The sequence below is a fragment of the Hemibagrus wyckioides genome, linkage group LG06 (assembly GCF_019097595.1).
Source record: "Hemibagrus wyckioides isolate EC202008001 linkage group LG06, SWU_Hwy_1.0, whole genome shotgun sequence".
NCBI classification, from domain to species: domain Eukaryota; kingdom Metazoa; phylum Chordata; class Actinopteri; order Siluriformes; family Bagridae; genus Hemibagrus; species Hemibagrus wyckioides.
Window position 1 is genome coordinate 41,502,684 of NC_080715.1, and position 12,059 is coordinate 41,514,742.

General features: G+C 41.1%; 1 protein-coding gene across 1 annotated transcript; it reads right to left on the reverse strand.

The window, feature by feature from the left end:
* Positions 1 to 204: 204 nt before the first annotated feature.
* On the reverse strand, positions 205 to 11,803 carry LOC131353870 (E3 ubiquitin/ISG15 ligase TRIM25-like). Its single transcript, XM_058390943.1, has 12 exons — positions 11,152 to 11,803; positions 10,468 to 10,563; positions 7,615 to 7,857; positions 7,260 to 7,443; positions 7,074 to 7,141; positions 4,556 to 4,917; positions 3,115 to 3,757; positions 2,293 to 2,388; positions 1,916 to 2,158; positions 1,521 to 1,722; positions 1,328 to 1,375; positions 205 to 1,229 (listed from the first exon to the last, which is right to left on the reverse strand). Exons 1-12 carry the CDS (start codon positions 11,743 to 11,745, stop codon positions 679 to 681), a joined length of 3,330 nt encoding a protein of 1,109 aa, XP_058246926.1. The 5' UTR covers positions 11,746 to 11,803; the 3' UTR covers positions 205 to 678.
* Positions 11,804 to 12,059: the final 256 nt, after the last annotated feature.

A 12,059-nucleotide genomic window follows, 5' to 3' on the forward strand; every position in this document is an offset into this window, starting at 1 on the left:
CGGTCAATAGGGGGCGCTGGGGTGCCGCCCCCTTAAAGTTAGCAGGAGAAGAATGCTACTTTAACACATTAACAATAATTAAATATTTTAAAAACACAATAATATCATTTAGTCATATTGTTTCACTGTTAGTAATATTATCATTTATTTCAAATAAAAAAAATCAAAACCATATTTCGCTCATTTGTGTGTGTGTGTGTGTGTGTGTGTGTATGAAGCTCCGTAAAGTTTTGAAAGGCATGTTACTTGAAGCACGACCCCGGAGAGGCTGAATGCATTGGCCATGCTGTCAATGGAAAAGAGACTGGTGACTGAGATGACTGACTTTAACCAGAAGCTCACTGAGAAAATTGCAAGCCAAAAAGTCAAATAGTGCCACCGGCCTGTGATTAGGCAACTTTCCAGTGTATTTTTTTAATGATTAACTTCATTACTTCATTACTGATAATAAACTCACATTATATCTTAGCAGTAATGATTAATAATCACCTGATAAATGGCTATTTACAGTCCTGCATTACTAACAGTTTGATTTTAAGTTTATTTGAGCCCCCTACAAAAATTATTTAGCACTGTAAAGTTCAGTGTTTTGTTGATTTAAGGTTAACATTTTTTTCACTTCAGGATCAATGGGATTAGTTAGCAACAAATTACTGACCAGAAAACGCCACAAACCCATTACTTTTCTGGATCACACAACCTCACAGTTGGTGCTGATTTCCACCGAAAATCCCAGTATGGCCTAAACCCAGCGTATAGAGGCCGAGTGAATGTGGTGTGGACTCTGTGGAGGAGCTTCATGGTGTCAGAGACGCTGTAGAAGGACAGAAGTCCTGCACTGTGATCCACATAAACTCCTATTCTGGAGGGTGATGGAACTCTGAGGTTAGTCTTAATGTTGTTGTGATGGAATGTGGGAGAATAAGATGAACAGTCCAGACTCCAGGACTTATTGTTGCGTCCAAACCCACACTTGATCCCCCATCCTTTCCTTCTGATGTCTTTATATGAGACTGATATGTACACACATCTCTCACTGCTCCACTCCACCTCCCAGTAACAGCGTCCACACACACTCTCCTTACTCAAGACCTGTTCCCAGGAGTCAAATCTCTCTGGATGATCAGAGTATCGCTGCTTTCTTTCACTGCACGTCACCACTCTGTTCTTCTCAGACAGAATGAGGTTATAATTTACTGTGTTGGGATCCAGAGTCAGATCACAGAAATCTAAACACATGAAAAATGTGAACATGTTAGATATTAATCACAGGATATAGTTATATGTAGTGTGTGTGTGTGTGTGTGTGTGTGTGTTGTAGACGTACATTTCAGAAACTCTTCTCTGCTCTTTGGCTCTGAGAGTAAAATCTGATCTTCTTTAACTATAAAGACAGAAATAAAAGTGTTTGATGTTAAAACCCTTAAAATCAAGTGAATCAGCAGTGTGTGAGCTCCTGAGTGCAGAGTGTCTCAGCTCTATCACTGAAAGAGTAAAGACTTACTCACTCCAGCAGGAACAGCTCCTCTTACCATGTTCAGGGATTTTGATCAATTCCTCCTGGAAGATGTCCTCGAGTAACTTTTTCAGATCAGAGAGAGATTTCCTCACGCCATCAAATACTAGATACTGATTGACAGTGATGCTGAAAACGTCCTCAGAGAGATCAGACTGAAAATTTGATGTCTCGTTTTGCAGAGAGCGATGACCAGAGACTAAAGCCTGCATACAGCAATTAGACATAAACTTAAGAACAAATTAAAGTTAAAATGACTAACATTTTTAGGTAGAATCTTACAACAGATTATTTCCATATCAGAAAAGTGGAAACATTTTAGAAATCAAAGGGCCAATATTCATCTAGTAGGTAACCCATAACCTGTGCATTTCACCTGGAAATGTAAATGTAGTGTACCTTTATTTCCTGGAGGAAGTGGATGTGATCATGTGTGTGTGAAAGCTGCTCCATCTCAGTGACTCTCCTCTGAAGATCAGCAATCTCCTGCTCCAGTTGCTCCAGGAGTCGTTCAGCTCGACTCAGTTCAGCCTTCTCCTGAGCTCTGATCAGCTCCGTCACCTCCGAGCGCTTTTTCTCCATGGAGCTGATCATCTCAGTAAAGATTATCTCATTTTCCTCAACTGCTTTCTGTGCACCAAACTGTTAGGACACACACACACACACAGAAGATTTAAATCTCATCTATCATTCCCTCTCTTACTGGGACTCTAAATGACTGGTTGTCCATGTTGTGTGTGTTTCTAGGAGCAGCTCTGTCTCTGCTCACTGCTCACCTTTATAGTGTTCACAGCCTGTTTCAGCTCCTGCACCTTCTTCTGCTTCTCCTGGATTCTCTGCTGGAATTTCATCTGCTCCTCCTTTAACTCACTCTGAGGACAAATAAAATACATCTCACTGTTTATCCATTATGAGTTTATGATCTCAGTGGGTGAACAGTAACATCACTTTATTAAAGTGTATAAAACTGGATGTTGGGTATTCCAAAGTTCATCGGGAACCACTGAGTTACATCACATTAAAGGTGTTTTAAATTTCATATTTTTATTTTATTTATTATTTTATTATTCCAGGAGTAGGTTTGGGAACCACTGGGTTCCATCCCATACAACAGTAACAATTTATTTTTTATACATATTATCATTTGTCTGGCTCTGTTGTCAGATTATAATAATGCTTTAATCTTGATGATGGTCACTGGAAACTGAACACGTTGTCTACAAAATAATTCTGAAGTGTGTCATTTGTTTTACACTTAAAGCTTACTATTTCATTCTAAAGCAAACAGATCATTTTGAAATTTATTACATTGCTACACATATGGCCTGTTTTCATGGACCAGTGGTTCCTGTCAGAGATCAGACGTTAGGTGCGTTAGCTAAGTGTGTTAATGATTCCACATTGTTAAGCTGTAAAATGATGTTCAGATGAAATGTTCACTGCTCTGACCTGGTTTCAACAAATCAGGAAGTGGCCACACCATTAAAAGAGTCAGCTAAGGTGTGGCTCCCGCTTAGAGTGAAAACCTTCAGTCACTTTAGAATAAAAATGTAAATTGTATCAAATCACTTCAAATAAATTAGACATGTATGTCTCACCTCTTTCTCAGTTCTGTAAACGTTAACTGAGCTGGTGTCATGGCTTTTGTGTTCATCCATCATCTCCAGCACTTCATCATGTTCAGAGCAGATCTTCTCTTGTAGATTTCCAGAAGCTTCGACTAACTTGTGTTTTTTCAAAGCAGGAATTTCAAGATGAGGTTTCAGATGAGTTTCACAAAGAGAAGCCACACACACCAGACAGGACTTGACGGCTTTGTGTTTTCTCCCGGGGCAGAAATCACACTCCACATCTCCAGGTCCAGAGTAACAGTGAGCAGGAGAAGCAGCTTGGACTTCAGTCTTCTTCTTCAGTTTCTCCACCACTTCAGCCAGCATGTTGTTTCTGCGTAGAACAGGCCTTGGAGTGAAAGTGTCTCTGCACTGAGGACAGCTGTAGACGCCCTTCTGATCCTCCTGATCCCAGCAGCCATTAATACAATCCGTACAGAAACTGTGACCACAGGGGATAGTCGCTGGATCCTTCAGGAGATCCAGACACACTGGACAGCTGAACTGATCCTGATCTACTGAAATACTGGCTTCTGCCATTTTCCTTAACTTACACAGTAACAGAGTGCTAGAGAGAGAAACTCTGTGTTTTGTTTTCTTTGAAATGAGAAGTGGTTTCCTGCTTCTGTGTGTGTGTGTGTGTGTGTTTGAGTGAATGAGTGAGAGGTAAGAACTAGAGAGAGAGAAGGAGGAGGAGCATGCAGTACACATGACTGTAATAGAAGTAATGATGATAAAAAACTATTGCGTTTTGACTAGCGCAGTATTTATAGAGATTTCAAAGAACAACATGTTGTAAAGTAAAAGTTTACATTAATCAAATGCTGTTTCTGTGATGTTACTTTCCTTACAACACCAGGATCAGGTGAACTGACAGCCTTGTTTTTTGCACAGTTTTGTTATTGTTAGGTCATTCAGTCCATCCTTCAACATGTACTGTGGCCTGCAAACATGGCCACGCAATCACCTTCATTCGGATCACACACACCTGTTTCCACTCACTGTTTTGTTCCCGACATTACCAAGACTTTGTATTGTGCACAATTACCCTTTTTTACTTTGTATACCTTTAATACCATAGAATACCATAATACCACACTGGACTCTCTGATCAACTTAGTCATCCTCCCTGATTACATCCTTTGCAAATGACTGCTTCCACAGACTGAGAGGAAAATGGCTCTGAAATGTTGAGTCCATCTCAGTCATTGTCACAGCATTTAACTTACTGTTGGTAATATGACACTCAGGCACCATCATTGCATTCACAGCACCAATCATCCTGGGGGAGTGGGCAGCTTTATCAATGAATAGGTTGCGAAGCATCCTTAAACACCCACATCACTTCAGTTGCTTTGTATCCAGGCAATTGACAGGGTTTCCAGTAGTGGTGCCATCATCACCAGGTGCACTCAACCCCTCCTCTTACTGGTTGGAAGACTCCAACATGATCACACTGAGCTTCATCCGGGCCCTCATGATCACTGCACTTTCCATCACATTTTTGTGCACAACTGCCCAAAACTTCTCACCTGGAGCAAGCAGCTGACTAAGCCACTGCCCAGCTTTAGAAGGCTTAGCTCCCATACTTAAGAACCCAGGCAGATCCAAGCCCTTCATCATGAAGGTGGATGTGTAGGGGGCCGTCCTCTCCCAGCATTTTGGAGAACAGCCCAGTCTGCATTCAGTTGCCTTCTTTTTAAGGAACTGTCTCAGGCTGAGCACAACTACGATGTCAGCAACCTGAGAGCTACTGGTGGTCAAAATGTTGTGGGAGGAATGACAACATTCCTGACAACAAAAACCTTGAGTACCTGAGAGTTGCCAAATGCCTGAACCTGAGACAGGCTTGTTGATCCATTTTCTTTTGTATCCATTCAGTGAAATGCTAGTCTTGTAGGGGCCATCCAGTGGCATCTTGACCACGACATAGCACACACCCCAGACACTTAGTGCCTTCCTCCTGTCCTCCCCACAAGCATTTTGTTCACAGCCAGTTGTGGACCATTCTCATCTTCTGGATCCGCACCTCAGTCATCACTGGCCACCCAGCCCTGTGGAGAACCCACCACGTTCTACAGGCTTAATACTGGTGGCCTTGCATGTTCAATTACTTTCACTGTGTGGTAATCTTCAGCACAGCCTGTGCCAAAGCCATGGTCCCTAAAGAGCTGGGAAGCTACTCCCCCTGCCCACACCCCAAAATCCTTGGTCCCACTTTGCTATTCAGTTCCTTACTGATCCACTCCTAAGGTAGCAACACTATGTTTAATGTTATAGATTTCCCTAAGTCCATAAACTTCATCCATCTCCCTAGCCTTCTGTCAGTGTTTGCAACAGTTGAGCTATTGTTTAACCACGTGTTTGTTACTTTGGGCTCCCGAGGACATAGCTAGCGATTGTGGTCCCCAGTTTGTGTGTGTTTTCCCAAGTTCTCAATTTACACCGGTTGTCCATGCTAGACAAACCCATATTTGGCACAGTGACCATTTCAAAATATGACACTGTTTCAGTGCCCCATGGTGGCCATAGCAGGACACTATGGTTCCTTCATCAAATTATTATAAAAGACAGACATCATCTTCATATTCATAAATATCTTTAGGTTTGTGTAAAGTTTGCTCTTGCGAGTGTATTCATGGAGAGGCAATGCCCTGAAGAATTAAAAAAAGAACAGACATGAAAACACAGGAATGAGCCTGAAGGATCCTGGAAAGTTTTATTCTGGGTTCCGTGTTCATTAATTACAGCAGGTAACCAAGTTCTCAGAATGTGTACTGTGTACAAATGTACTTATTATATGTTGGGGGAAAAAGCTAACTGCCACCATAAGATCTTTCCTTGAAAACAACCTATATATCTCTTAACACCGAAAGAGATTATTAATAATTTAATATTTCTGAGCTATATATACACATTTTAAAAGTTGAATAAAATCTGTAAATTTCTAGCTAAAGTATTATTACCATATCACAAACTATTATATTTTAAGAACCCCAATGAAAGAATGAAAAATGAAATAAAAGATTAAATAAAAAAAATGTCTAATGCAAAGTTTAGACATTCTGCTACACCGATGTTAGAAATCTGTAAAAAATTATATATATATAATATATATATATATATTACTGGCTATACATTCAGATCTTCCAATATAATTTCCTTCATATGCCTAACTGATGATATATAATGAGACTAAATTCAGTGTTTTAATCTTCATTGTTTTTAATCATTTAATGTTAATATTTTTTCCACAATTGAGAATCAGTGAGGAAAAATACATGGAGTTTATTTATCGACAGATTAATGAAACACCACAAACCCATTACTTTTTTGGAGTGCACAACCTCACAGATGATCCTGATTTCGAACAAATATCCCATGAGAGCCAAAACCCTGCATATAGAGGCCGAGTGAATGTGGTGTGGACTCTGTGGAGGAGCTTCATGGTGTCAGAGACGCTGTAGAAGGACAGAGTTCCTGCACTGTGATCCACATACACTCCTATTCTGGAGGATGATGGAACTCTGAGATCAGTCTGAATGTTGTTGTGCCAGAAAATGAGAGAAGAAGAAGAACATCGCAGACTCCAGGACTGATTGTTGCCTCCAAACCAACACTCATTCCCCCGTCCTTTCCTGCTGATGTCTTTATATGAGACTGATATGTACACAAATCCCTCACTGCTCCACTCCACCTCCCAGTAACAGCGTCCACACACACTCTCCTTACTCAACACCTGCCACCAGGAGTCAAATCTCTCTGGATGATCAGAGTATCGCTGCTTTCTCTTACTGCTCTTCACCGCTCTGTTCTTCTCAGACAGAATGAGGTTATAATTTACTGTGTTGGGATCCAGAGTCAGATCACAGAAATCTAAACACATGAAAAATGTGAACATGTTAGAAATCACTGGACATATTGATGTACAGTGTGTGTGTGTGTGTTGTAGACGTACATTTCAGAAACTCTTCTCTGCTCTTTGGCTCTGAGAGTAAAATCTGAACTTCTTCAGCTGTGGAGACAGAAACAAAATGTTCTGATGTTAAAACCCAAAAAATTAAACAAATCACATATGTGTGGATTAGAAATGGGTGTAGATCAGAGAGATCAGCAGGAACAGCTCCTCTTACCATGTTCAGGGATTTTGATGAATTCCTCCTCAAGTCTCTTTTTCAGATCAGAGAGAGATTTCCTCACTCTGTCAAAGAAGAGATGTTGATTGACAGTGATGCTGGATGAGTCCTCACAGAGATCAGTCAAATATTGAAAATCTGGTCGAATAATTGTGGGACAGCGATGACCAGAGACTAAATTCTGCAAAGAGCAGTTAGACATAAGATAAGGAGCACAAATAAAAGTTACAACTGCTTTGACGGTTGCTTCCTATTAGATTACATTTAAAGTGGAAACATTTGAGAATTCCATTAAGCTTCCTATAAAACCCATAACCTGTATCTTTTGCCTGCAAAAGTAGATGTAGTGTACCTTCATTTCCTGGAGAAACTGGATGTGATCATGTATGTGTGAAAGCTGCTCCAGCTCAGTGACTCTCCTCTGAAGATCAGCAATCTCCTGCTCCAGTTGCTCCAGGAGTCGTTCAGCTCGACTCAGTTCAGCCTTCTCCTGAGCTCTGATCAGCTCCGTCACCTCCGAGCGCTTTTTCTCCATGGAGCTGATCATCTCAGTAAAGATTATCTCATTTTCCTCAACTGCTATCTGTGAACTAATCTGTTAGGACACACACACACACACACAAGATTTAAACCTCATCTATCATTCCCTCTGTTACTGGGTCTTTAAATGAATCATTGTTCACATTGTTAGAAGAGTTCTGTGGAAGTGGTGGCATGGTTGGGCATCATTTTGTGAATAGAACACGAATTGGTTAAAACTAATTCTAATAATGACTTTTCCGCTGTTGTACTGATATTGGGCAATTAAATAAACTGCTGAAAAGCAAAACCATTAATATAGTGCGTTTAGAGTTTCTAAGTCTGCCTTCCATTTTCTCTTTCACCACCCTTCTCAGTTGTTCCCACTGTTGCTAAAAACCTAGAACAATGACAAGGAGTCCACACACCTGGTCTATTGAGCTGCAACCAAATACAGCTGGAGGAGGACCACTTGTCAAAGTATCTGGGGGCAGATGAGTCCTCCTCTCTCTCTTGCTCTCTTTTTCCCTCTTCTCCCTCCCCATTTTAACTTCCCAAGGCCCTGTTCCCAGGAAATGATGACCAACTTCTCAGAGACTAATGCCCTGACATGCGTATGATTCTGGCATCACAAAGGTAGAAAAGAGGTCTGTGCCGAGGATCAGTGCCACATGATGGAGATGCTGGCACAGATTTGGATCTTTGAGGCTCCACAGACAGCACCTGATAGAGCACTGAGTGTCCAAGGTGGTACATACCAGTATGTAATCAGACCTCAATTCACTAATACTTGGTTCAGTGTGAGACTTTGGGAACAGTACATAGGGGAACAGTGAGGTTTGTGCTCAAGGATATTCACAAATACCCCTTATGCCGAGTTCACACTGCATGATTTTCAAAGTCATCAGATCACTGTTGCTTTCACACTGCACGACTATCTGGGGTAGCATTCAGTCTCTGCTGTGTTCACATTGCTCAATGGATTGGCGACAGGAGTTTTCACACTGCATGACTTCACAATAGGAAGAATCGCCGACAACTCTGTCTGATCCACAAACTGTCTTTCACAACCGAACGTACGTGATAAATAATAAGGAAATAACGCAAGATCACACATGAGATCAGAGTTCTTGCACAAGACAGGGAATGTTACCCTGCAAAAAGTTCGCCATCCAAATGGTCAGTGCGAGGAACAAGGATGGTGCGTTCTGCAGAATTAAACAAATGAATAATTTTGCAATGCGCTGCTGCTGATGCGGCTGTTCAAGCAAATATTTCTGCTTTCTTTCTGTTTAATGTAATTGTAAAGCTTATTTATTCTGATATAACTATATTTATATACTTTAGATACTGTATAACTATATTTAAGACATTTTTCCTGATAAAAACCTATAAACTCTATTAAACTATTATATTGTGCTCCAACCAAAGCCATACTTGCTGACTGTAGGCTATAACTCCTTCCCGAACTGCCCACTGCCCTGTATCTGGCTCTCTCATTGGCTGTAGGTAATCGCTGATGTATTTTTTTAGTCAGAACTCCTTTCACACTGCACGACTTTGAGTCGCCGTCAGGTCCAGATATCGGCGGCTCGCTCAGATCAAGTTTTTGGCTAGGTCAACTTCCTTAGCATGTGGCTAGGTCAACTTCCTTAGCATAGTCCTTAGCTCTGTGTTGTTTAATGTAGCACCATGATCCTGGAGAAACGCTCTTTCATTTCACTGTGTACTGCGTCAGCTAGATATGGTTAAAATGATAATAAAAGCTTTTTGGCTCGACTTGACTAGTAGCCAACACTATTCAACTCAGAAGTCACAAGCATAGTATCAAGGCAACGGTTACCTCACCCATCCACTAATTTTGAGAACAAATTGGCTCGCATTTTCATAATTATTAAAGGGAATGTATGTGGATGGGTCCTGCAAGAAAAAAGCTGCTCAGTGTGGGATGTGTGCAGTGTTGGCTGGGGAGATGTTGCCGGGGCCATCAATGTCAGTGCTGCACCAGACAGACATGGAAAGTAGAGAGGGCTCTGTCCACCTGTCTCTCCGGGATCTCAAGGGATTTCCCTTTGGACTAGTCACTTGACAAAACTCTCCTGTATGCCTTTGACCAAGTGAAATGTAATTTATTGTCAGTGATTACAGCCAGATGTTTTGCTCTCCAAACCATACTTTTCAATTAATAAAGACACTGAGTGATGCAGGACACTCAGGCAAAGAGAATCAAAAAAGCTGCCCAGAATTGTTATTCCAGGCTCATCATAATCCAATGACTGGGCACTTAGGGCAAGACAAAACACTTAACTGTTCAATGGCCTGCTTCCATGGTGCTGAGCATTTGAGGTGATGGTCACAGGTGGTGGCAGCCATCCTAAAAGTTCCATTGCACCCATTACCACTAAGCAAGGTTGCCTTTCAAAGAATTGGCATGGACCTCATCATGCTATTAGAACAGACTGCACAAGGGCATTGCTTTGTATTTATTTTGGTGGACTATGCAACATGATACCCAGAAGCCATTCTTCTGTGCAATCTGATATCTCAGTGTAATCTTTCTAGTTGGAATCCAGAAACAAATTTGTCCTGTGTTGCAATAGACTCTTGTTGCAAGAGACCAAGTACAGTACGAATGAAAAGGAGTGTCTAGTAAACACCCCAAGCTCTGTCTCTGCTCACTGCTCACCTTTATAGTGTTCACAGCCTGTTTCAGCTCCTGCACCTTCTTCTGCTTCGCCTGGATTCTCTGCTGGGATTTCATCTGCTCCTCCATTAACTCACTCTGAGATCACATAAAAAACATTTCATTGTGTTCAGTGGGTGAACGTTAACAGCAGATAAAGGGTTACAGTTCACTTGGGTTCTACAGAGCAGCTTATTAAGGTGTAAAAGACTGGATGTTGGTTGTTTTAAAGATCGATTAAACACTGAAATATATTTTAGTATTCCCGGACTAGGATTGGGAACCACTGGGTTACATCATAAGCGCAACAATACCTTATTCCTTTATACTTTTTTATTAGTAATAAAGTGAAATCTTAGGTTTAATCCAAACCCCAATACCTTAATGATACTTTGTCATTTTAAAACATAACTACCCATATTTGCCTGTCTATATAGATTCCTGTTCATTCACACTGTGAACTAAGTTTGTAAATTTATGATAAATTAATGAAAAGAAATGTTCACTGACTGTGCTAATCTGATTTCAACCAATCAGGAGTTAAAACTGATTAAAATTGCTTAAAGACAGAGACCGAATGATTAAAGAAATGGAAAAAGGTGTGGCTCCTGCATGGATTGTAAACCTTCACCCACTTTAGATTAGAAATATAACTACCTGAAATTAGATTTGACTGGCATTTCTCACCTCTTTTTCAGTTCTGTAAGCTTTAACTGAGACGGTGTCGTGGCTTTTGTGTTCATCCGTCATGCACAGATAACAGATGAAGCTTTGGTCAGTACGACAGTAGACCTTCAACACTTCATCATGCCTACGGCAGATCTTCTCTTGAAGATTTCCAAAAGCTGCAACTAATGTGTGTTTTTTCAATCCAGGAACTTCATAGTGAGGTTTCAGATGAGTTTCACAAAAGGAGGCCAGACACATCAGACAGGACTTGATGGCTTTGTGTTTTCTCCCGGTGCAGAAATCACACTCCACATCTCCAGGTCCAGTGTAACAGTGAGCAGGAGAAGCAGCTTGGACTTCAGTCTTCTTCTTCAGTTTCTCCACCACTTCAGCCAGCATGTTGTTTCTGCGTAGAACAGGCCTTGGAGTGAAAGTGTCTCTGCACTGAGGACAGCTGTAGACACCCTTCTGATCTTCCTGATCCCAGCAGCCATTAATACACACCTTACAGAAACTGTGACCACAGGGGGTAGTCACCGGATCCTTCAGGAGATCCAGACACACTGGACAGATGAACTGATCTTGATCTACTGAAATACTGGCCTCAGCCATTTTCTTGAACTCACACAATAACAGAGTTGCACACGTAACAAGAGATCACTGCACTGCACTTTTGTTTTCTCTGAAAGCACTTCCGCAAGTTGCTCTGGATAAGGGCGTCTGCCAAATGCCAATAATGTAAATGTAATGTAAATAATATGCCTAGTAGCTTCATGGGTGTGTCTGTAGGAAAGGGCAAAGAGGGGAGTATCACTGTCAGTGAAGAATTCTAGGTTTCACAAACTGGAATCACAAAGTCAAACCAAAGAAAGTAAAGGATTTTTCCTTCCTTTGTTTACTGAAACAAAGTTTGCCGTCTCCTGTCA

Excerpts from the sequence above, each read along its gene's own strand:
- LOC131353870 (XM_058390943.1), bottom strand. The coding sequence starts at position 11,745 with ATGGCTGAGGCCAGTATTTCAGTAGATCAAGATCAGTTCATCTGTCCA. Across the intron at positions 10,564-11,151 it reads CTTACAGAACTGAAAAAGAG|AGTGAGTTAATGGAGGAGCA; the intron begins GTGAGAAATGCC and ends ATGTGATCTCAG. Across the intron at positions 7,444-7,614 it reads AGTTTCTCCAGGAAATGAAG|AATTTAGTCTCTGGTCATCG; the intron begins GTACACTACATC and ends TGCTCTTTGCAG.